The 26,775-nt window shown below is 39.4% G+C and overlaps 1 protein-coding gene across 5 annotated transcripts in view; it reads right to left on the bottom strand.

Moving 5' to 3' along the window:
- ZFYVE9 (zinc finger FYVE-type containing 9) overlaps positions 1-26,775 on the bottom strand; it is a 179,112-nt gene that overhangs the window by 45,330 nt on the left and 107,007 nt on the right. For all 5 annotated transcript variants that reach the window (XM_004588672.4, XM_004588673.4, XM_058655022.1 and 2 more), the window contains 3 exons: positions 20,126-20,246; positions 6,191-6,313; positions 4,870-5,025 (listed from right to left, as the gene is read on the bottom strand). In XM_004588672.4, coding sequence (XP_004588729.2) covers positions 4,870-5,025; positions 6,191-6,313; positions 20,126-20,246 — 400 coding nt within the window. The remainder of the gene's footprint in view (positions 1-4,869; positions 5,026-6,190; positions 6,314-20,125; positions 20,247-26,775) is intronic.

Here is a 26,775-nt window from a genome sequence, read left to right as displayed (position 1 = left end):
GAGTCCTTACCCTGAACACAGCAGAATCCCACATGGGCACCAGTTCTAATCCTGGCAGCCCCACTTCCTGTTCTCCGCGTGTGACCTGGGAAAGCCGTCGAGCATGGCACAAAGCCTTGGGAACCTGCACCCATGTGGGAGACCCAGAGGAGGCTCAGGGCTCCTGGCTTTGGATTGGCTCAGTTCCAGCCGTTGTGGCCACTTGGGGAGTGAATCATGGGACAGAAGATCTTTCCTCTCTGTCTGTCCTCCTCTCTGTATATCTGACTTTCCAATGAAAATAAAATAAATCTTAAAAAAATTAGGTTTTACTTCTTTATATTTTTATGTTCATCTGACAGTTTGAATAATCTTGTTTTAATTTCATAATTGTCAAATAATCCAACATAAAAAGCTATTTTAACTTTGTAAAAAACAGAGTAGCCACCAGCCCCATAACAAATGCATATTTGCAAATTATCTGCATGATTTCTTTAAATTAACAGAAGAAGTTTATCACTATGGTAAATATTGAAACAGGAAAATGAAATGTTAAAATATAGTGGATCTTTTCAAAATTTTTGTACTAACATAAAAATTACATAAATAAAAATAAAAGCTTTGATTAAAAGTGAAACTACACATAAGAATAATAGTATTGGTAAGGATATTAAACAAGCAGATAAAGTATGCTAAGATCTGGTTCATATTTTTGAAAAGGATAGAAATACTGTGTGGTATAAGCAAAATTCTACCTCCTCTTGGCATCCATGCTTATTTTCCCTTGGGAAGCTCCTATGACTAGGTAGGATTATTTCCCTCATTTTCTTAGTCAAAGAAAAATTATGGGGGTGGGCCTGACATAAGATCTTTAAATCTAGGTGTACAGATTTAAAAGAAAAATATATTTCTTCCCCTTACCCCAAACAAAAAAGGCGTTTCTGCTGGCCTGCAAGAAGGAAAACATCCATGTTGTAAACTACCTATGCAGCCCAAGACAAGGAACTGTAGACAGGCTCTAACAGTCACCAGTGAGGACCTGCAAGAAACTGAACTCTGGTAATGCAACAAGCTTGGAACAGGACTTTGAGCCCCAAATGAGAATTGCAACACAGCTTACACTTCTATTACAGCCCTGAGTTGCCCTAAGCAGAGGATTCAGTTGAATCATTCCTGTACTCCTAATGCTTGAAAACTGTAAGACAATAAATTTGTGATGTTTCAAGCCACTACATTTGTGGTTTAGAAATACAGCAATATTGCGGTAGAGCGTTTAGCGTACTTGTTAGGATGCTGGTTAAGGCACCTGTGTCCCAAATCAGAGAACCTTCAGTCCAATATTTAGGTCCAGCTTCCTGCTAATTCAGACCCTGGTAGGCAGGGATGAGGAGTCAAGTGATTTTGTTTATGTGACCCATGCAGGGAACCTGGATAATGGATCTGGCTCTCAGGTTCAGTCTCAGTCCAGATCTAGTCACTGCGCACACTTAGGGAAAGAACAAGCAGATGGGAGCAATCTCTCTGTCTCTCCCTCTTGTTCTCTCTGGCTCTCATGTAAATAAAAAGGAAATAAAGAGAGGGACAGAAAACTAATACATACAGGATAATTAGACAGTAACAAAAGATCATAATCAATTATATGTATGTTTTAAAAATTTAAAGATCACTCCAAAACACTAACAGAAACATGGATGAAAAATAAAAACAAGGATTTCACAAAAGGCTAATATCCAGATTTTACAAAGAACTTCAGAAACTCAATGATAGCAAAACAAACAACCTTGTGAAGAAATGGGCAAAGGAAACAGACATTTTTCAAAAGAACAAATTCAAATGGCTAACAAGCATATGAAAAAATGTTCAAACTCTGTAGCTATCAGAAAAATATGAAGAGAAACTACACTGAAGTTCCACCTAACTCCAGTGAGAATGGCCTACATTCAGAACTCTACTAATACCACCTGCTGGAATGCATGTGAGAAAGGTACCTTATCCTTATTCCACTGTTGATGGGAGTGTAGATTAGTATAACCACTATGGAATTCAGTATGGAGAGTGCTAAAACAACTGAAAATTCATCTGCTGCATGACCCAGCTATCCCACTTCTAGTAATACATCCAAAGGAAATGAAAGCTGTATATGAGAAAGTGACATGCAACCCTGTATTTAAAGCAGCATAATTCGCAACAGTGTAGAGATGCAAACAACCCAGATGCACACTAAAAGAGGAGTGGATAAAGAACCTGAAGTACATCTATGCTATAGAATCCTACTCAGCCATTAAAAAGAACAAAATTCTACCATTTGGCAACAAAATGGTCCCAACTATAGATCATTATGTTCAGTGAAATAAGCCAATCCCAAAAGGACAAATATGATATGTTCTCTCTGATATAAGGCAAAAATTCATGCAAAATACAAGATCAATAGATACAGAGGTAAACATGCATGAACATACAATCTAGAGGAACTGTATAACAGAGACTATCCTATCAAGATGGGAAGACACAATGCAGTATGCATCTCTACTTCCAAATCAAAGAGACTCTGCTATTGTCCATACTTACAGTGTCAGAATATATTCAAACAGCAGAACAGTGGACATATGACTATTTTTGAAGGACTATACTATTCTAACATTATGGGGGAACCAATGGAGAAGGGGATTTGAAGAACGGAAGAGGGAAAAATCCCAGAGCCTGTGGAACTGTATAATTAAACAAATAAATAAAAGATTCTTAGGTATATCCTCTCTGGTTTGGAGACAGAGCCAGCAGAGTATCATCCCAATCAGTTAAAAGCTCCAACATACCATCAGCAAAAATTTACATCATTATGGAATTAATTGACATAGTAATGAGTAACCAATACGTTAAAAATAAATGCGAGTTCTTAAGAAGCCGTTGAACTTGACTGGACAATAAGATGCTGGACTCTATGTTTGGTATATGCTTGCAATGAGAGAATCTCAACTGAACTTGAACTGTGGTTATGCAACAAGGTGGAGGAATCCACCATGGGGAGGGTTTGGGGAGGGGTGGGGAGAATCCCAGTACCTATGAAACTGTGACACATAATACAATGTAATTAATGAATAAAAAAAAAGAAGCAATATTACCTGCTAAATAAACTTTGTCTCTCAAAAAATAAATAAATAAATAAATAAATAAATAAATAAATAAAAGATTCAACAGGAATACTCAACAAATATATGAATATATGCTCAGTATCAATAATAATCAGTGAAATGAAAATCAAAATAAGATACCATTTCATATCTGCAAGACTGAGAAAAACCCGGTGAAGTCAAATGTAGGCAACAATGGAGTTAGGAACAACAGGTAGATATGAATTGGCAAGTTACTCAAGGCAATAATGTAATCATCTAACACTGCTGAAAATATCCAGCCAGCATTTTTATTCATAAGTACACATATGCACAGGTTTTTCTAGAAATGTATTTGTCTTTTACTTAAAAGTCAGAGTCATAGAAAGCGAGGGGGAAGAAAGAGAGAGACAGAGAGAGAGAGAGAGAGAATCTTCCATCTGAGTTGTTCAATTCCCAAATGGCTTCAACAGCCAGAGCTGAGCTAATCCAAAGCTAGGAGCCAGGAGCTTCCTCAGGGTCTCCACATGGGTGCAGGGGCCCAAAGACTTGAGCCAGACTCTGCTGTTTTCCCAGGCCATAAGCAGGGAGCTGGATCAGAAGTTGACCAACTGGAACATGAACTGGCATCCATATGGGAGTTTTGTGCTATAGATGATTAGTGTGATAAGCGACCACACAGGCAACTTATCATTTATTTTTTTAAAATGCCTGTATTTATACTAGTTACATATTTATCAATTGTAGATAGTTTACTAACTTATTTGTACAACAGTAAGTGAAAATTTAGTCCACTTGTAGTACTTCTTACATTCACTATCAAGTCAGTATGGAGGATAAACTATAATGTCAGATAACATATATAATTTCTTCTTAACAATCTTGGACAGTATTTCCTTATATTTAATATTCTTAGCCTTCTCCAACTTCTAATAGATATGACTTTATCTTTACATGGTTACCATTAATATTTATTACTTAGTTCTTTTCTTTTTTTTTTTTTAAAGATTTACTTATTTTTATTACAAAGTCAGATACACAGAGAGGAGGAGAGGTAGAGAGGAAGATCTTCCGTCCAATGATTCACTCCCCAAGTTAGCCGCAATGGCCGGTGCTGCGCCAATCCGAAGCCAGGAACCTGGAACCTCTTCCAGGTCTCCCACACGGGTGCCGGGTCCCAAGGCATTGGGCCGTCCTCAACTGCTTTCCCAGGCCACAAGCAGGGAGCTGGATAGCAAGTGGAGCTGCCGGGATTAGAACCAGCGCCCATATGGAATCTTGGCGCGTTCAAGGCAACGACTTTAGCTGCTAGGCCACACCGCCGGGCCCCTATTACTTAGTTCTTAAACCATATCAAACTCATATGCTGTTTTGAAATGAATATTCATTATAATGTTAAAATTATTAAATGAACATTGATAATTTGGGGTAGGCATTTAGCCTAGAACACAGGACACGAATTAGGATATCCACATCCTAAATTAGAGTACTCAGGTTAGAATACATAGTTCCAGCTCAAGGTTCCTACTAATACAGACCCAAGGAGGCAGGGTGTCGGCTCAAGTAATCGGGTTCCCACCACCCACCTGGATGAAGTAAATAAGCACCATACAAAGTAAACTACTGAAGATTATAATTTCTCCAAACCATGCTGAATTCTAACTTGCCAATAATATAAAAATCTCATGCCAAACTTTCAAATTTAAGATCCTTATTTTATATCTGAGTCCAAAAATGCTGATCATTTATTGAGGGTACAGACAGAATCATAAAGCATTCCTACCTGCCAAAGCATCCTGATAAAGCTGCACAAAGTGACTAAAGATATCCTTTGGCAAACACTTTTCATCTGGTAGACACTGCAGAAGAATGACTAATTCAGACTGACCCACTGCATGCATCCCCTTAGTTGTGAAACACCAACACTTCCGGTTCACATCTAAACACAGAATAAAAGTAGAAAGTATTTATCAATCCTAACACTAAAAAAATACACATTGACATCTATAGTACAATGTAGCAAAGAACAAAACAAACTATACTGAGTCTGTATAATTCATCTGTGAATTGACAAAGCACTGAACCAAAGAATTACTGTAGCAAATAAAACATGCCAAGTCCTCTGGCTCCTTCATATACACTTAAAAATATTAGTAGCGAAGAAGTGAAAGAAGTAGTGAAAGAAGATATAATACACTGTTGTGTACATTTATTAAATTTAATTTATGATTGATGTATCTTAGCAACTTAATCATAGTCTACTCTCAGACAAGATTTCAGCTATAGCCTCTTATTGTAAAAAGTGGTTTTAAAAAAACATGGCTTTTCTAGACCATCTCTACTTCTTTTTAGACTACATAGAATCCAAATACCACAACCCATCCGTAGTCACAGGGCTGAGCCCTTGACACTTTTTTTCTCTTGTGCCTTAACACAATGAAATCTCAACAGTAATCAGGACAAGAATTCAAATAAAATTATGAATACCACCATGTATATCAATACCAATAAAAGATCACTTTCCTTCACCTAGAATATTGTTACTTTATGTGCCTAAACAGGAAGTGTGAAAAAAAAACGTATATACTACAAGAATTCTAGATTAGCTATTTTCTAAGAATAATGTAGAACTTTATAGGATAAGTAAAAATTTCAACCAATTTCATTCTCTCCAGAGCTGCCTATTTACAATAATCAATTTAAGTGCACTCTCTCTATCCTCCAACACCATACTGGAAAGTAGGCTGAGAATCTAAGTTATTGTCTGCCTTCCCATGGTGATGTTCATGAGCAGCAGGAATCAAGAAATTACCTCTGGGCTTTAACTTGAATGTTTAATGCTTCCATCTTAAAAACTCAGAAAAATTCAAGATACATTTGGCTTGTTTGTTAAGGCAAATTTGCTATCTCAGTCTGTGTTCAACTACAACAGTTTCAGTAAGCACCACCATGAGTTGTCTTTCTGGGATACAAATCCACTTTTTCCAAACTCAATTTTCAATAAGGTATGGCTCAAAAAGATTTGTGTGTAATAAATTGGAAAGATTCATTTACTAGAAGTCAATAACATAGTTTTAATTTTAAAAATTAAACTTTTAACTTACAATTTACAATTTTAACCATTGACAACAAATTTGCATTTAAAACAAATACAAGCGGGTCAGGGCCACCGTCTTCCAATTGTTGCATTACTGAAATCTGTGATGGTTTTTCTTCCACGGCATAGTCTGTAAGGAGAGAAAAAAAAACACTGTAATAGATTGGCTAGAGGGAGGTATTAATGGAAAAAGCTGATAGAGGAAGGGGCTGATCATTCACAGGAAACAAACAAGCACTGGATTTGCAAACAGGGTAAACAAAGGTCTGTTCTATACCAATGGTCCCAGTGTCATGTCAATAGTGTCTCCTGTTACTCTCAAGTGGCCCAATTCAATTTCAATGATAACCAGATAATCCAATATATTAGCTATTCCACAAACTGTGTTGCACCATAACCTAAAGAGAACTCTTTACACAACAGAAATCTTCCAAGCATCACATAATAATGATCTCACATAATACCAATAATAAGGATTTTACATAATTTCAATCTTTAAAATAAGGCCCATCAGAGACAGCAGAGCTGACACGAATAACTGAGTTCAGCCACCCATATGGGAGATTGGGACTGCATTCTTGGCTCTCAGTTTTGTCTCAGCTCAGCTTTAGCCTCATCCAGACCCTGCCACTGGCAGCATTTGAGGGTGGGAGCAGTGACCGAGGAGATGAGAGTGTTCTCTATATCGTTTTTTCTGTCTTTGCTTCTCAAATAATGTTTTTAAAATATGTCAGTACTCCTGGGATGTGTGGAAAGTCATGTGTGGTTTCCCCTTTGAATCTCTCCTGCCCCCAGGAACAAGAAGAAACAGCAAATTTGGAAGTAACGACTCCACCCAATTTTCCCTAAGCCTCGCTCCTTCCCATCCTGATCAACCATGTAATCATTATTAAAAAATAAAATTAAAAAAAATCAGTACACAAAATAACCCATCACATACAAAATGAAGCAGTAATATGCCAGAAGTAATTCCCGAAAAGAATGTCAAAAGGGGTTGCAATAGAGGAGAGTCCTACTTTTTACTCTATATAAACACTAAAAGCTGACTTTAAAAAAAAATATATTCAGGGCCTGGGGCAGCAGGCTAGTGACTGAATCCTCGCTTTGCATGTGCTAGGATCCCAAATGGGTGCTGGTTCTTATCCTGGCTGCTCCAAATCCCTTCCAGCTCCCTGCTTGTGGTCTGGAAAAGTAGTAGAGGATGGCCCACAGCCTTAGGATCATGCACCCACATGGGAGACTCAGAAGAAGCTACTTGCTCCTGGCTTTGGATTGGCTCAGTTTTGGCCAGAGCTGCCACTTGGGAAATGAACCAGTGGATGGAAGATCTTTCTCTCTGTGTATCTGCCTTTCCAATAACAAAATAAAATAAATCTAAAAAATACATTGCATAATTGCTGAGATCACCAGTAAATCATACATCAAAGCTGGAACATGGGCAAGTTAATATTTGAAACTCTGACTACAATTCTCATTTAGTCGATATAGGCCCAAAATATGGTACAAGTATTCAGCCTCCTCATTTAAATGATGGTTCTCTCAGCTTAAAGGAAAAATCAATGGTTAAAAACACTGAAGGGCCTGGCACAGTAGCTTTGTGGCTAAAGTTCTTGCATCTGCAGGTATCCCATATGGGCACCAGTCCTAATCTCAGCAGCTCCACTTTCCATTCAGCTCCTGGTTGTGGCCTGGAAAAACAGTTGAGGACGGCCCAAAGTCTTGGGACCCTTCATCCACGGGGGAGACCCGGAAGAAGCTCCTGGTTCCTGTCTCCAGATTGGCTCGGATACAGCCGCTGCAGCCACTTGGAGAGTGAATCGGCAGATGAAAGATCTTTCTCTGTCTCTTCTCCTCTCTGTATATCTGACCTTCCAATAAAAATAAATATTTAAAAAAAAATCACTGCAGATTCTAGATATGAAAAACAAACTGAAACCTGAAAGTTGCTTGGTTGAGTTCATAAGCTACTTAGGAGTACAAAGTAACACCATTTCCAACAGACCAATAAAAATGTCAAAATTAAATAATGGTATAACGGGAAACATTTAACTTAAAAATGTTACTGGAAGAAATTTAGTGATGTTTCATGATGTCAGCTCACTGGAATACAAAATTATAAAATTCTAGTGAAGAACCGATAAATTGCTGAAATACATATAAGCAGTTGTTCTCGTTCAGTAAGAAAGCTTTCTTTTTAAGATTTATTCATTTTTATTTGCAAGGAAAGCTAGAGATAGAATGAGACACAGAATAGTGAAAGCACTCCATCTGCTGGCTCACTCCCCAAAAGGCCACCATGGCCCAAACTGCGCTAGTCTGAAGCCATCATCTTCTTCCAGGTGTTCCATGTGGATGACAGGGTCCCAAGGACCTAGGCCATCCTCTGCTGCTTTTGCAGACCAATTGGCAAGGAGATGGAACTAAACTGAAGCAGCTGGGACTCAAATAATGGCAATTATTTGGGATCCCAGCTCTGCAGGTAGAAGATTATCCTAGCCCCAGTAAGAAAGCTTTTGACAATTGGATTTAATAATTCTAAGTCTTTTTAAAAATTAGTCTTAACAATAGACTGAACCACTATAACTCCTCATTCATCTAAGGTTTATTAAAAAAAAACAACATTTAAAATTTAAATAACAATTTATCCCCCCCCCCCCAAATGCTTTAGGAGGCCTTGTTGAAGAGCAAAACCATGCTTGACTTCACATGAAAATTCACTGATGAACTATCTGGGATACAGCTAAGTTGGAAACATGATACATTCAGTCACTGCTGAAAATCTGCTAAGGGGTCAGCATGATGCACGAAGTAGAATTCACAAACATAATTAAGATGAAAAGAACAATCATCTAATTAAAATAACCAGACCTATAAAATAAATTGTAATGAGAAAAGCATTAACATAACAGTCTTTAAAAATTGTTATCAAACAGAGATAAGTAGTTAAACCTTACTCAGCAGGCAACAGGTATCAGTAAGCAACACTACTTACTAAGCAACTCAGGATTCAGAGCACAGCCTAGCATACAAGTGCTTTTCCAAAGAGAAAAGGAGGAAAAGGAAAATAACTAACTATATGCCTACCTTCTACAACCTCTTTGCTACACATACTGACAAGCACCATATCTGATGAGATACTCACAATGACTTTTTTTTTTAAGATTTGTTTGTTTTTATTGCAAAGTCAGATATACAGAGAAGAGGAGAGACACAGAAGAAGATGTTCTGTTTCATGGTTTATTCCCCAAGTGGCTGCCACAACGGCTGGAGCTGAGCCAATCCGAAGCCAGGAGCCTGGAGGTTTTTCCGGGTCTCCCACGCGGTTGCAGGGTCCCAAAGTTTTGGGCCATCCTCTACTGCTTTCCCAGGCCTCAGCACGGGGCTGGATATGAAGAGGGGTTGCCTGGATTAGAATTGGTATTGGTGCCCATATGGGATCCCGGTGTGTTCAAGATGAGGACTTTAACCGCTATGCCATTGTGCCAGGCCCCACAATGACTTTTAAACAGATGCAGCTGCCTTTTTTTTTTTAAGGAAACAAAAATACAACAAAACTGAAACAGACCAGTATCTGAATCAGAGAGGATAAATGGCTTGCTGATCAAATCACATAGCTAGAATGAAATGAAATTGGGACTAAAAATTCAGATTTATCCAACTCTAAAGTCAACTTGCTATCTAGTACTCCATAGGAAAAGAAAAATCACAGAAGCATGAAAAGTGAATACTCAGGGGCCAGCACTGTGGTGCAGTGGGTTACACCATGTCACTTATGATGCCATCATTCCATAATCACCAGTATGAATCCTAGCTTCTCTCCCAATCCAGCTCCCCACTAACGTGCCAGGGAAGGCAGTGGAAGACAGCCCAAGTATGTGGGCCACTGGACACATGTGGGAGATGCAGACAGAGTGCAGTCTGGACCAGATCAGCCCCAGTTAAGGCAGCCATCTGAGGAATGAACCACCAGATAGGAGATATCTCTTTGTAACTCTGCCTTTCAAATAAATAATTTTTTAAAATGAATACTCAGAAAACAACAATTTGCAGTATCCTTATAAGATACTGGAGTAATGGCTGAAAATAAAGTTAGAAAGGTAGAATAAGCTCACAAGGAATACTGCAAATTAATATACTAAAGCTATTAAATATTTACTTGGATATTGAACACTATTTGTAAACAAGACACTATGTTGGCCCAGAGGCAGCCAAATGGCCCCAGACACATACATTCGTACACCAGGAAGCAACTAAGTAACCAGACTACAGTAGCTGGGCCAACAGGGGTCCTCAGAAGTAGATGCTTGTCTCCACCAACCTACTTTCTACCCCAGGAAGAAGCAAGCAGAATTTCCTAAGCAGGTTACCCACAGAGGACTTGCAAAGCTATTAGACACTGACAGGGGAGTTATCTGGACCATCTGAGATGCTCAGACATTGACAGGTACTTCACCCCACACCAAATCCACCAGGATCCACACAATTAGCCCTACTATCACCCCTTGCAAAGCTGTCAAGACACTCTACATCCACAACCAGGTGCCCTGTGCCCAAGCTGCAAATGCACCCCCACCACTTAAGATGGCTACAACACCAATTAGAAATATAATCACGTAATTCCTACAACTTGGGTCGTTGAGACACTCACAGGCATGGTCAACAATGATTATAGTTTAAGAAGCTACAAAGACACCCCATGAACAGTCCCACCTGAACCCAAAACCAATGAAACATACCCAGTCAACACTCAAAGAAACAGCACCTGCAGAACATAAGCAACTCTGTAAACTGATAGAAGCAACTGAGCCTTCCATAAGGATAAAAATCAACACAGGTATAAAATAAGCATGAAAAAAAATTGAGGTAACATGGCACCTATGAAGAGCTATACTAACCCCTTAAAAATGACACCAAAAAACAGAAATCAACAGCTGACAAAGAAGTCAAAACTACAACTTTAAGGAAGCTTGACAGGATGCAAGAGGGGGTGGCATTGTGGCATAGTGTGTGATGTTGTCTGCAATGCTGGCATGCGGTAGGGGTACTAGTTCATGTCCTGGGTACTCCACCCCTGATCCAGCTCTGTGGTAATGGCAGTGGAACATGGCCCAGGTGTTTGGGTCCCTGTTATCCACATGGGAGATCAAGAAGAGGTTCCTCGTTTCTGGGTTAGGCCTGGCCCAGCCCTAGCTATTACAGCCATCTAAGCAGCGAAGAAAAATTCATTCTGTCTCTCTCTTTCTACCCCCCTCCATCTCTCCCATCTCCCTCCCTGATTCTCTGATTTTCAAATAAATAAACCTTTAACAAAATGATATAAGACTACAGATAGAAACTCAATGACATCAGAAAAATATAGTACAAATAAGAAGTCATCACAGAGCAAATAAAAAGAAACCATCAGAAATCTTGGAGCATAAAAAACTCAATAAATAAAACTATATTCAGCTGAGTACCTCTGCAGCAGAAATGAAACAGTTGCAACAAAGAATACCTGAGCTTCAATGCAGACCTTAAATAACCCAGTTAGATATGAAAAAAAATATTAAGTTTTCAAGATTTTAAGACATCATTAAGTGAATAGCCTTTTTTTTTTTTTAAAGATTTATTCCGTTTATTACAAAGTCAGATATACAGAGAGGAGGAGAGACAGAGAGGAAGATCTTCCGTCCAATGATTCACTCCCCAAGTGCGCCGCAACGGGCCGGTGCGCGCCGTTCCGAAGCCGGGAACCAGGAACCTCTTCCGGGTCTCCCACGCGGGTGCAGGGTCCCAAAGCATTGGGCCGTCCTCGACTGCTTTCCCAGGCCACAAGCATGGAGCTGGATGGGAAGTGGAGCTGCCGGGATTAGAACCGGCACCCATATGGGATCCCAGTGCGTTCAAGGCAAGGACTTTTTAGCCGCTAGGCCACGCCTCCGGGCCCAAAGTGAATAGCCTTTTGCCTTACAGGTATTTCCACAGAAAAAGAGAAGGGAAAAAGCAAAGAAACACATTCAAGGAAACAGCTGATGAAAACCTCCAAATATCTGGAAAAGATAGAAGTATCCAGTTCTAGGAAACTCACTCAAAAGATCGGTTCCAAAGTATATTTTAATAAAAATGACAAAACTGTAACAGGGGCAGGGTATTTGGTCTAGTGGCTGAGACACTTTAAGATGTTTCACCCAGGGCCTGGTGCAGTGGCCTAGCCGCTAAAGTCCTTGCCTTGAATATGCCAGGAACCCATATGGGCACCAGGCTGGATGAAGGGCTAAAAAGATCCAATCATATTCTACCTTGAAGAAACTTACTGAGGCACAGACAGAAACTGAAAGAAAAGGACTGAAAAAGATCCTATGCAATCAGAAACCAAGAGTAGGTAGGAACAGTTATCTTTATACGATAAACAGAATTTATTAAAAATTATGCATAGAGACAAAGATCATGTCATAATAATGAAAAAATCAACTGAATTGAGAAATAACCACTATAAATTAATATGTTGGCATAACTGATTATATAAAATACATATTATAAATCTAAGGAGAAAGATACTATAATAACTGGGGATGTCAACAATAATCCAGACCAAAAAAGTATCAATGAAGAATCATCAGAGTTAAACTTTACTGTAGTCCAAATGGACTTCAGACAGTTTACAGAACACCTCATCCAGCAGCTGCAGAACACACGTTCTTCTTACCAGTACATAGAGATTTTATCGCATTATACAACCCAGAACAAATTCCACTAAAAAAAGTTATCATTACTTGTATTTTTTCTAAGCAAAATGGAGGAAAAAACTAGAAATCAGCAACAGGAACTTTAGAAGCTGTACAAATATATGGAAATGAAACAACATCCTTTTGAATACTAATGGATCAGAATCAACAGAGAAATTTTTAAATGTCTTAAAACAAGTGAAAATGAATATGTAAATATCAAAATCTATGGGTAAGAGGGAAGTTTGCAAAAACTGTTAATAGTAAAACATTTAAAGATTTCAAACAAATGATGCAATTCAAAGAACTAGAAAAATTAAAATAAACCAAACCCTAAATTAGTAGGACAACTATAACACAGATCAGAAAATAAATGAATAAAATATTGAAAACTAAGAAAATACACAGGCCAGTACTGCAGCACAGCTAGTTAAACTGCCTCCTGGAACGACGGCAACACGCATAGGTGTCCAACTCCCGGCTGCTCTACTTCTGATTCAGCTCCCTACTGACGTGCCCAGGAAAGCATTCCTGGCTGCTGGCTTTGTACAGGTACAGCCTTTTGGATCAGAAGATAGAAGTTCATTACCTCCTTCTCTCTCTCCAAATGTGTACACATATACATATAATTATCTGCATCTTAATCTTAAAAAAACAAAAAACACCCTCTCAGATCAAATCCAACAGTACATTAAAAGCTGGCCCAAGATCAACCGAGATTTATCGTAAGGATCCAAGGATGATTCAACACAGGAAAATTAATTAACATAATCCAAATCACTCAAAAATACTCAGTATTTTTTTCATGATAAAAAAAACCCTCCAAAAATTAGAAACAGAAAGAATGTGCTCTTAACACAATAGGGACTACATATGACAAATTCACAGTCTACCTTATACTAAATGAGACAAACATAAAATTCATCTTTCAAGACTAGAAACAAGACAGGGATGTCTACTTTCACCTTTCCTTAGTATTGGAAGTATTATTTGTAGAAATCAGACAAGAGAAGAAATAAAAGGCATGGCAAAGCAGAAGAGTATGATCCAAATGCTTGGGTCTGCATGTGCGTGTGAGACCTGAAGCAGCTCCTGGCTCCTGGCTTGAGCCTGACACAGAACTGGCAGTTGTGGTCATTTCAGTAGTAAATGAGCAGATGGAAAGAACTCTCTCACTTTGTCTCTTGCTCTCCCTCTATATCTGTACAATTGTCTTGCAAACAAATACTTTTAAAAGATCAAATTATTCCTGTATGCAAACAATATGACTCTATATACAGAATAATATAAAAACTTCACCAAAAAAAAAAAAAGACCCTGTCAGAATTGTTAATGAAACTCTGTAAGGTTAGGTTTCAGACTATAAAATCAACATACAAAACTCAATAAAGCTTTTAATCATACCACTAACAAAACTGCTGAGAAAGAAATTAAGAAAGCATTACCCTTCAATATAGCTACAAAATAGCTACAATGTAGGTTAGAATAACTAGAAATAAATTTAACCAACAGAAGTATTTCTACAATGTTTATACAACACTAATGAAAGCAGTTAAAGGCAAAAAAGCGTGCACATTCACCAATTAGAATATTAAATGTCTACAATACTCAAGGTGATCTGAAATTCAATACAATCCTTGTCAACATACTAATAATATTCTTAAGAAAAACAGAAAAAATCTTAAAATCCATTAGAAACCACGTAAGAGTCTGAGTAGTCAACAGTCCTAAAGCAGGACAAAGCTGGAGCCATCACAAAACCTTATATTGAAACATACTACACACAGCCATTCTAGTTAAAACAGCCTCGTACTGGCATTATAAACAACCACACAGGCAAATGGAACATAAACAAAACAGGCAAATCAATCTGCAAATTAACATCTGATTTTCAGTAAAGGCAGCAAGCATATATGGAAGTGCTTCAAAAAGCTGACGGGGTCCTGGCATGACTGCTCAATGGCTAATACCCTCTCCTTCTACACACCGGGATCCCATGTGGGCACCGGTTTGTGTGCCAGCTGCTTCATTTCCTTCCCAGCTCCCTGTTTGTGACCTGGGAAAGCAGTAAGGATGGTCCAAACCCTTGGACCCTACACCTATGTGGGAGATCTGGAAGAAGTTCCTGGTTCCTAACTTCAGACCAGCTCAGCTCCAGCCATTGCGGCCACTGGGGAGGATGAATCAGTAGACGAAGATTTTTCACTCTTTCTGTTAAAATTAGCCTTTCCAACAAAAATAAATAAATCATTTTTGCTTAAGATTTATTTACTTTTTCTTGGAAAGTCACATATACAGACAAGGAGAGAGAGAGGAAGAGCTTCTGTGCACTGACTGACTCCCCAGGTGGCTGCGATGGCCAGAGCTGAGCCAATCCTAAGCTGAGCCAATTTGAAGCCAGAAGCCAGGAGCCTCCTCCAGGTCTCCCATGCAGGTGCAGGGTCCCAAGGCTTTGGCCCGTGCTCTACTGTTATCCCAGGCCACAAGCAGGGAGCTGGATGGGAAGCAGGGCCTCCAGGATTAGAACTGGCACCCATTTGGGATCCCGGTGCTTCCATAGAGAGGACTTGAGCTGCTAGGCCACTTCGACAGACCCTAAAAATATACAAATCCTTTTTTAAAAAAAGATTTTTTTTTTATTGCAAAGTCAGATATAGAGAGAGAAGGAGAGACAGAGAGGAAGATCCTCCATCCGATGATTCACTCCCAAAGTGACCACAACAGCAGAAGCTGAGCCAATGCGAAGCCAGGAGCCAGGAATTTCCTCCAAGTCTCCCATGTGGATGCAGGGTCCCAGTGTTTTGGGCAGTCTTTGACTGCTTCCCCAGACCACAAGCAGGGAGCTAGATGGGAAGTAGAGCTGCCGGGCTTAGAACTGGCTGGTGCCCACATGGGATTCCGGAACGTTTAAGGCGAGGAATTTTTTTTTTTTAAAGATTTATTCATTTTATTACAGCCAGATATACACAGAGGAGGAGAGACAGAGAGGAAGATCTTCCGTCCGATGATTCACCCCCCCCAAGTGAGCCACAAATGGCCGATGCGCGCCGTTCCGATGCCGGGAACCTGGAACCTCTTCCGGGTCTCCCACGCAGGTGCAGGGTCCCAATGCATTGGGCCGTCCTCAACTGCCTTCCCAGGCCGCAAGCAGGGAGCTGGATGGGAAGTGGAGCTGCCGGGATTAGAACTGGCGCCCATATGGGATCCCGGGGCTTTCAAGGCGAGGACTTTAGCTGCTAGGCCACGCTGCCGGGCCCAAGGCGAGGAATTTAACCACTACGCTATTGTGCCGGGCCCAAAATAAATAAATCTTAAAAAAAAAATTCATAGGAAATGAAACTGAAACACAAAGAAGTTTACACTGGTGCAAAAATTTTGAAATCATAGCACATTCATTTTTTTTTTGCATTTCATTTTTTTTAATTAATTACATTGCATTATATGATACATTTTTTATGCACTGGGATTCCCCCCGCCCCTCCCAAAACCCTCCCCCCACGGCGGATTGCTCCACCTTGTTGCCTTTCCATAGTTCAAATTCAGTTGACATTCTTTCATTGGAGGTATTTACCAAGCATAAAGTCCAGCATCTTATTGTCCTGGTAAGTTCAATGGTTTCTTGGTGAGACCATCTCTGGTCTGAAGGTAGAGCAGGCAGAGTATCATCCCGATCAATTAAAAGCCCCAACATAATATTTCCAACCATTTACAACATTGTGGCATTAATTGATATGGTACTGATTAACCAATATGTTAATAGGAAAATGCAGGTCCTCAACCACAACCTGCGACTTCTTCATAGACATTTCAATTTTGGTTTATATTCAGCTGTGTTCTATACACCTTAAAATGGCTTAGGTTGCTATTCAGCTGTCTCATGCCTATTTTAATTTTAGTATTTAGCAGTTTATAGCATTGAAGCACGTTTTTGCTGAACCTGGCTGTTTTTCAGGTGGTCTAACTCTATAATTCTAACAGGATATATGTCAACAGTTTAGGTGAGCATGTTTAGGAGGGGTGTGCAGAGAAATCCTCCATACCCCAGTGAGGAGTAACTAATCTTTGTGTCCCACCCAGTGAGTTATAAGTGCATCCCCGCTGACCGTTTCCTGTCTGTTTCTAAGCTTTCCTTGTTGTTCTCTATCTATTCTAGTTTTGTTTGTTTGTTAATTTGTTTTGAGGGGTTTCTGGAGTGCTCCTGATGGTTATTACGAGAGGGGGTGGGGACCCAAAATTGGAAGCAGACAAGGACCAGAGAAACATAGCACATTCATATATTGGAGAAAGGAAAAGCCCTTTTAAGGAAATGATGGTTATTTATATACAAAGAAATAAGCTAGATACCTATCTCTTACCATACACAAAAAAATGAAGTCAAAATGAATCAAAGATTCTGACATTACTGGAAGAAAATATAGGGGAAACGCTTGGTCACTGATCTAAAAAAGATTTTTTGGACAGGAGCCCAAAAGCACAGGCAACAAAAGCAAAAATCAATAAATGGAACTATATTAAAGAAGCTCTGTAAAGAAAACAATCAATTTATCTGGAAATTATTCATTTGACAAGTGATTAATTTCCATAATACATACAGAAGTAAACAACAGAAAAAGAACAAATAACCCAATTAAAATTGGATGACATGAACAAACATTTTCCAAGAAGACATAGTAGGGCTCAAGAAGAAATATGACAAAATGTTCAAACACTGCTAATAATCAGGGAAATCTAAGTCAAAACCCTGAGGTCAAATCTTACATTAACCAGAATGGCTATTACAAAAAACCATGAAAAACAATAAATGCTAGTTAAGATGTGGAAAAAACAGGACCCCTATTACATGGTTGGAAGTTAAATTAGCACGGCCATTAGGGAAAGTAGTGTGGTAGTTACTCAACTACCAAATGACCCGGCAGTCCCACTCTTGGGCATACACCCACACGAACTGAAATAACCATCCTGCAAAGACAACTGTCCTCAATGTTTATTACCATATTACTTATGATAGGGAGATAGAAACCAATCTAAATATGTGCCTATGGATCAATTGGTACAGGAAATGTGGTATCCAAGCACATACAAAATAGACTATTATTCAGATACAAGAAATTCTGTCATTTGCAGCAACATGGATACAGAGAGAAGTAAATTTGTTAAGTGCAGTCAGGCCCAGAAAGAAAACTATTGTAAGCTCTCACTTTTACGTGAGGTTGAAGATGTTCTCAAGAAAAGTGAAGAGCAGTTAGCAGAGCATGGGAAAGGAATGGTGGGAAGCTCCTCAGAGAGAGAGGATAGCTAATGGGTATAGAGTTGAAACAAAAGGATTAACTTTTTAAATACTATTTTATTTTTCTACAGTACATTCATATTTTTAAAATATTAAATTTATTTAATTATTTTATGATACAGTTCCACAGGCCATGGGATATCCTTTCTCCTCTCCCCAAATCCTGCCTTTCCCCAGTGGCTTTCCCCTATATCATGACAATAGTATCGTCCTACATAATCAGGCATAAGTCTATCAATCTGCTATTTAACTGTATCCTGAAATTGTACGTATGCACAATGGCAGAGTACCCAGTATCATATTGTCATGATATATTTAATAGTTTCATTGTGAGTCCATCTTTAATTTCAAAGTAGAAATCCATACTACATTGTATCTTCACATCTAGATGTGACAATCTCTTTTAAAAAATGTTTTTAAAGTCTCTTTAAAAAAATATTTATTTATTTATATTGAAAAGAGTATTTTTTTAAAGGTTTCTTTATTTTTATTGAAAATGCAGAATTACAGACAGAAGGAAATACAGAGAGAAAGATCTTCCATTCGCTGGCTCATTCCACAAGTGGTCACAACAACTGGAGCTGTGCTGAGCCAAGCAGAAGCCAGGAGCCAGTAGCTTCTTCTGGGTCTCCCACACACAGATGCAGGATCCCAAGGCTTTGGGTCGTCCTTGATTGCTTTCCCAAGCCACATGCAGGGAGCTGGAAGGGAAGTGGAAGAGCCAGGATACAAACCGGCATCCCTATGGGATCTATTATATGCAAAGCGAGGACTTTAGGCACTAGGCTACTGCGCTGGGCCCAAGGATTAACTTCTAATAGGATTCCAATAACTGATAACAATTTAATATTCCAGTTGCAAATAGAATTTGATTTTCAAACACAAAGAAATAATACATGCAGTGACTCTGATGTGATCATTACACTGTACATGTACTGAAACGCTGCATTGAATCCCACACCTATGCACAATTAGTATATGTCAATTTTTTAAAGTTAAAAGTAAAATTTTACATAGTGAAAATAATAATTTCAAAACAATAGCAATATATGATAAAAACTATGTTTAGAAAACTGAATCGACAACAGTATAGAAGATAAAAGAGAAAAACACTGACTAGTGCGGTGCCATAATAAGCTAAGACTACAAGAGCCACCAGCCTTCCATATGGGTGCTGGTTCATGTCCCTAATGCTCCACTTCCCATCGAGCTCTCTGCTTGTGGCCTGGGAAAGCAGCAGAGGATGACCCAAGTCCTTGGACCCCTGCACCTACCTGGGAGACCTGGAAGAAGCTCCAAGCTCCTGGCTTTGGATCGACTCAGCTCTGGCCACTGCAGCCATTTGGAGAGTAAACCACTGGGTGGAAGACCTCTCTGTCTCTGCTCTCTACAACTCTGCCTTTTAAACAAAAATAATGAATGAAAAGAGAAAAACACTGAACTTCCCCAGGCAAAACGCAAGGACAAATGTAAAGCAAGATCATGTATAAACTATCTCCTGAAAATGAGCAGACCAGATGCTGATAGTGATATACCAATTATGAACTTTCACACAAAGGTAAGCGTTTCCTTAGTGAACAATAATTTTATTTCTTAAAATGATTCCCTAAAAATATTTTAACAGTGAATTTTTTATTTAAATTAAGTGCTCTTCACACTTACTGTATATATACATTTCTAAATGTGTATCATACTTCAAAACAAAAAGTTTAAACCAATATTTTAATGGTATCAGGCTGGGCCACATGTAACTCTTCCTACAGGCTTTGAAATATAAAGGTAAAACTGTTAACAAACATTTATATTATAATATTTGCCTTCCAAAGAAAGCAAATAACATTGTAATAGAAAAGTATACAACAGTAACAGAAATAACTGCTTTCACAGCACTGGAGTAGATGCTTTCTGAAAGCTAAAAGAATGGTTATTATCAAGAAGCAAATACACATACCTCCTTTCACACCAGTGGAAATGAGAATGGGAGGAAGGCCATCTTCAGGAATAAGATTCATTGCACTTCCAACAGGACTTCCAACCTGAGTTATACTCCCAGAGAATAAAGAAATATCCGTCTATAAAAAGCAAATCAGTGAGAATGCTTAAGACTCCAGCAGAACAGAATTTAAACTAAAATGGGAAGCGAAGTGAACTTTGAAATGTCCTATTTTCTGAAACATAAACATACTGGAATGTTCACAGCAGGTTTCTTTAAAATAGCCAAAATTAGAAGCAATCTAAATGTTCACTAACAGAGAAACAAAAATATTGAGGCAGGTCCATAAACTGGAATGCTATGCAGTTCAAAAAAACCAATTAAAAAGTTAACATATGTAACAACATAAAATTCATAAATACCAGGTTGAGAACAAGAAGTCTAGCACAAAACATACAAACTATATGTTTCCATTTATTTGAAATTCAGAACTATCACAACAATTTACGGACATGAAAGAGTAACAGTTACCTTAGAAAAGGAGATAGACAGGTACTGATAAAGAAAATCTATCAAGAACCTTGTGACACAAAGGTGCTATACCTTCGCTTGAATAGTGGTTTTACAGATTTATATTTATGAATTTTATAGAAATAGTTGCATATCTTCTATGTGGTTATATCTGAAAATGCACTATCTTTAGGTACTTCAAAAGTTTAGGAAAACAAAATCAGAGGATAAGTTTATTTTGGTACATAATTAATCCATGCGTTTTTTAAAAAGTTTTTTTTTTTTTTATCAGAAAGTCAGATATACAGAGAGGAGAGACAGAGAGAAAGATCTTCCATTCAACGATTGACTCCTCAAGTGACCGCCACGGCCGGTACTGTGCGCCGATCCGAAGCCAGGATCCAGGAGCTTTTTCTGGGTCTCCCACACAGGTGCAGGGTCCCAAAGCTTTGGGCTGTCCTCGACTGCTTTCCCAGGCCACAAGCAGGGAGCTGGATGGGAAGTAGAGCTACTGAGATTAGAACCGGCGCCCATGTGGATTCCTGGTGCTTTCAAGGCGAGGACTTTAGCCACTAGGCCACCACGCCAGGCCCATCCATGTAGTTTTTTTAATGTTACACATTTTCTATGATCCCCTGTGTATATACACACACACACATATATATGTACATGTTTATGTAAACTTTCTCATATATATATATGTGTGTGTGCGCGTGTGTATATATGCACACGCGCACACACACATACACATACACATTTCATTAGGCTGCTTCCAAAAGATAAATGCCCTTTAAGGACTTTGCTATACATTTTCAAGACTTGTAAATATGTTCAAAGTTTTTTGTTTTTCTAAATGCGCCCATGTTGTGGCAGGTGTTTGGCGGTTAGGACAAAGGTTGGGACACCCACATCTCATATCAGGATGCCTGGGTTAGAGTTCTTGCTCCAGACCCAATTCAAGCTTTCTGCTAATGTAAAGCATGGGAAACTGCGGGGATGGCTTAATTAGTTGGGACACGGCCAGTCCCGTCCAGCATCTGGACTGAGTTCTCCACACCCTGTTCTGGTCTCTGGTCAAAAGCTGGTGTAGGCATTTGGTAAGTTAACTGACAGATCCATCTCTCTTTTCTTTTTTTAAAGCATGTTTTCCCTCGATTTACCCAGTAAGTATTAAAATAGCACTGCATATTGTGAAAGCACAAAATTTAAAGTTTACTTTCTTTGGTGCTTGTTATATTCAGCTGAACTTCATTTCTCTCTAACATTTATCTACTGGAGTTTCCCATTTGTTTAAAACTGCTTCTGTTTTGGGTTGGTGTTGTGGTGGGGTAGGTCAAGTAGCCACACACAATTCTGGCATCCCATATCAAACCCAGGGTTAGAGCCCCAGCTGCTTAGTTTCAAATACAGGACCTTACTACTGCTCTGAATGGTTGATGGCCCAAGGTACTAGAGCCCCTGCTCACTATATGGAACTCTGAGTTCCTGGCTTGCTGCAGCTAAAATCTGGAGAGTGAACCATCAGGTAGAACATATCTTTCTTCCCCACTTTCATCACTTTGCTTTCCAAATAAATATAATTTTTAAAAAATAAATATTTGTCTTAAGAACCTAACATACAAACTGTAATATATACAAAATTATCACAAAAAAACTGCGACATGTAAGTGCCATGTTTCTAAATTATTTAGGCAGGAATTATCAAAGAATAAAGAAATTCACAGGCTTAAAGACATGAGGAACAAGATAGTAAAAATCTTGTATTATCCCTTAGTTTACTGATTAATTGGAAAGAGGAAGATACTTTCTCAATGGAGAAACACGGTAGACATCACTCTACTACATCAAACTGATCTTTCATGTGATCTGCTAGAAAATGACCATTCCTTCAGACATATTCTTATAAAAAATTCACCCTCAAACTGCTCCGTAGGGGAAAAATGATACAAACACAAATTGAAGATATTATATAGAATGGCTCAAATGCCTCAAAAATGTTAATGATGTTAAAGAGACAAGAGAAATGTAAGGCTAATTCAACATTGAAGAAAATCAAAGAAAACTGACAGCTAAATGCAACAGTAATTTTTCACAGGATTCTGATTTCTAAATCAGATACCTATATAAGTAAATATCTTTTACAGAAATAAAGAAAAATATCTTATTCTTAGCAGATAAAGTTCAAATACCAAGCAGTAAAGCATAACTAATCCTTTAAATAGTTTATAAAAACAATGGAGGCAGAAATTTTGGTGCAATAGAAGTTATCCCCTATCAGAGAGTCTTGCACTTCCAATCCAACTTTCTGCTAAAGCTCCTGGGAATGTAGCAGATAATGGATCAAGTGCCTGGGCTGCCCCTGTGTGCTGCTCACACAGCAGATCCAACGGCATTCCAAGCGCCTGACTTTAGCCTGGTCCACTCTGGCTGTGTTGAGCATTTGTGGAGAGTCAGTGAATGGGTCACTCTCTCACTCTCTCTTGGCCTTCCAAATAGATGAAAATAAACATTTTGAAAAGGTATATGCATAGTGTTAAAGTAAGTGCGGCAAAATGATAGTTAATGAATATGGGTGATGAACATGTGAGTATTCACTATATTATACCTACCACTTTTTGTTGTGTTTGAAAATGTTTCCATCTAAACGGTTTTTGGGGGAGGGCATTTTGTAGCCAAAGGCATTGTGGAAATACGAAGAATAAGACATAGTTCTGACTCTTGTCACCCACAGCCATGCAAAATCTCAAAAATACAAATATCGGGCTTGGCAGCGTGGCCTAGTGGCTAAGGTCCTCGCCTTGATCCCATATGGCCGCTGGTTCTAATCCCGGCAGCTCCACTTCCTCTCTATCTTTCCTCCTCTCAGCATATCTGACTTTGTAATAAAAATAAAATAAATCTTTAAAAAAAAAATACAAATATCCCTTAATTGTAGGTTTTGGGGTAAGATATGTCAACATAAATCCTTTAATTGTAGCATTTGGGGTAAGATATATCAACAAAAATACAGCAATTGTGACAACTAAAGTACTCTAGTGGTGTAAACACTGGGAGAAGCTGTACATGTGTAAAAGGAAGAGGTATGTGAGAAATTCCTGTGCTTTCCTCTCTATTTTGATACAAACCTAAAACATCTTAAAAAATAAAGTCTTAGATCCCATACGGGCAGCGGTTCATGTCCCAGAGGTCCTGCTTCCCATCCAGCTCACTGCTTGTGGCCTGGGAAAGCAGTGGAGGATGGCCTAAAACCTTCGGACCCTGCACCTGCCTGGGAGACCTGAAGAGGCTCTGGGCTCCTGGCTTTGGATCAGCTTAGCTCTTGCCGTTGCAGTCACCTGGGGAATGAATCAACGGACACAAGATCTTCCTCTCTGTATATCTGCCTTTCCAATGAAAATTTTAAAAACTGTTATTTATTGATTTTGTTTTAAAAGTCAACTTCTATAACTAACTGCAATTAATGACCTAATGCAACCCGGACCACCAATTTCAAAGGGAAAACCAGCAAAAGAAAGGAACTCAGTTTGTAAAAAGGCTCTGCTGTGTGTACTTTCAAATTGCAATTAGAGGTGGCTCTGCCCCCTTACTAATTTCAAAACCTAGCAAAATAAAACCAAAAAGTTATTTATCTCATGTGGAAAATTAGGCCCCACGGAAGGAGAATCTTATTAACCACAAATTATAACTGTTATATCTATGGAACATGGTAGAAATGATGACATAGTATGTGGTAGTTTTCTTGGATGCATCGTCTGGGCCTTTCATTAATCAAGCCAGTGGTTTTCAACATCTCTTTTTTTTAAGATTTATTTTATTTTTATTGGAAAGGCAGATTTACAGAGAGGAGGAGACACAGAGAGGAAAGATCTTCCGTCCACAGGTCCACTCCCCAAGCAGCTACAATGGCCAGAGTTAAGCCAATCTGAAGCCAAAAGCCAGGAATTTCTCCTGGGTTGCCTACATGGGTGCAGGGTCCCAAGGCCTTGGGGCATGTTTCGAGGGTAATGGACAGTTTTTCTTTCTCTCCTTGATGTAACTCTTCCTTTCCAACAAAAATCAATAAATCCTTAAACAAGAGAGAGAGAAAAAAAATACAGGAATCCTCAGCCTTCTACTGAACAATCTTTCTCATCACGGAACTCCAGGAGGTCACCACAGGACCTCGGTAACATGCCTTAGAACCAGTATATCAGCAGCCCATGAATTCCTGTAGCCCAGTCTTTTTTTTTTTTTTTTTTTTTAATAAATTTTTAAAGGCTTTGTTTTGTTTTTATTGGAAGGTCAGATATACAGAGAGAAGGAGAAACAGAGGGAGATCTTCCGTCCGATGATTCACTCCCCAAGTGACCACAACGGCCGGTGTTGTACCCATTCAAAGCCAGGAGCTAAGAGGTTCTTCCAGGTCTCCCATGCAGGTGCAGGGTCCTAAGGCTCTGGGCTGTCCTCAACTGCTTTCCCAGGCCACAAGCAGGGAGCTGGATGGGAAGCGGGACCGCTGGGATTAGAACCGACAACCATATGGGATCCCAGCAAGTTCAAGGCAAGGACTTTAACCGTTATGCCACCATGCCAGGCCCCATTGAATACATTTTAAAACCAGCTTCTCTTTCTCTGCCTTTTGGAATCACGTAACTCTTGTATTTGGCCTTTTAATATTGTCCCTTAATTCTTCAATACTATTCTTAGTTTGACTCAGTTCCTCTTCCAGCTTTTTTATTTCCCATCATTGAAGGAAATGTCTTCCAATTCTGATTCTTCTGCTTCACTCATCCTATTATTGAGGCAATTATTAATTTGCTGCATTGTGTCCCTCATTTCTAATACATCAGCTTTCACAGGATTCATTGCTTCTATTTCCTGTGTAACATATTCCTTAAATTCCTTGAACTCCTTGTATGTGCTTCTCATTGTTAAGAGCTTTATAACAAGTTTTCAAAATTCTTTATCCTCCATGTTCTCAATGTCTTCCTCAGTTAACTGAGGTTGGCAAAGGGTTTTGCTCCTTTGCAGGGGAGTCTTCAGCAACATTCATTGTGCTTGTCTCTTCTTTTGCTCTTGGTCATTGCTATTCTGGTTAGCAGATTGCTCTCCTTAGGGCCAGTTTCTAAGTTGTGTTGCACATTGGTCTGATGATTGACTTATTGATTGTGTTCTGTACCCAGTTGTTTCTCTGCAGTTTGCAGTCACTTGTGCTACTCCCTCCAGAAAGTGTCAGTTCTGGCCTCTTATGGTATGTTTCCATCACGGTCTCCTTGGCCCTAGCTCCTGGCTCACCAGTCTCTATCCACTGTGATACCGTGCTGTGGCTGCATTGTTGCCTGCACAGCCTTTCTCCCACTCCCGTTCGAGCTGCGCCCAAGAATAGTTAGATGCCAACTGTGCTAAATCTGTGAGTTATCAGCAGTGCTGGTCATGCCAGAACCTGCAGTCAGTGAGGTCTGAAAGTCACCTGGATCTATTTTTGGTGGAACCCACAGGATGCCAAGTCGTTACTATTTTCCCAGTGAGACCGTACTAAGCATTGAGTTGAAAGTGAGTTCTTTCCTGGCTCAGGGCCTACACAACTTACTGTTGTTCCTTCAGCCATCCAACCTTTTCCTCAGTACACAAAACAGCACCTGATGTGGCATTGGTGGAGGTCTGGGCTTGCTGGCCATTAAGTTTGGGGGCCACCCAGATCTCTTTTGAGTGGAACCTGTAAAATGCCAAGTCAGCACTATTTTCCCTGTGGGATCAGTGTAATGCGTCAAGCTGGATGTGAGTTCACCTCCGGCTTAGTGCATGTGCAGCTTCCTATTGTTCCTCCAGCTCCAAAACCTTTTCCTCCTTACACAAAATGGCGCCTGACACAGCACAAGTTGGAGTGAGCCAGGAAATCCACCCTGTTTCTATACCCACCTGCACTCTGTTTCTGCAAGATGAGCAGGTGTATGCCTGGGTTCACCTCCTGAGCTTGTGGTGAACTCCCCTTCCTACTTGTTCCCCGATGGAGCTCTGATCACCAAAAGCCACTGCAGAATCTGATCACTGCAACACCACTCTACCGTCTGCACTGCGAGTCCATGTCCCTGGGGCTACTGGTATTCCTCTACCATTGGTCTGTCCTCTGTTTCCCAGGATTGTGGCCTCTCTGCTTCACCCTGGCTAATGATTCTCCA

This window comes from Ochotona princeps, chromosome 2 (assembly GCF_030435755.1).
Source record: "Ochotona princeps isolate mOchPri1 chromosome 2, mOchPri1.hap1, whole genome shotgun sequence".
Taxonomy (NCBI): domain Eukaryota; kingdom Metazoa; phylum Chordata; class Mammalia; order Lagomorpha; family Ochotonidae; genus Ochotona; species Ochotona princeps.
This window is presented reverse-complemented; position numbering and strand designations above follow the sequence as displayed.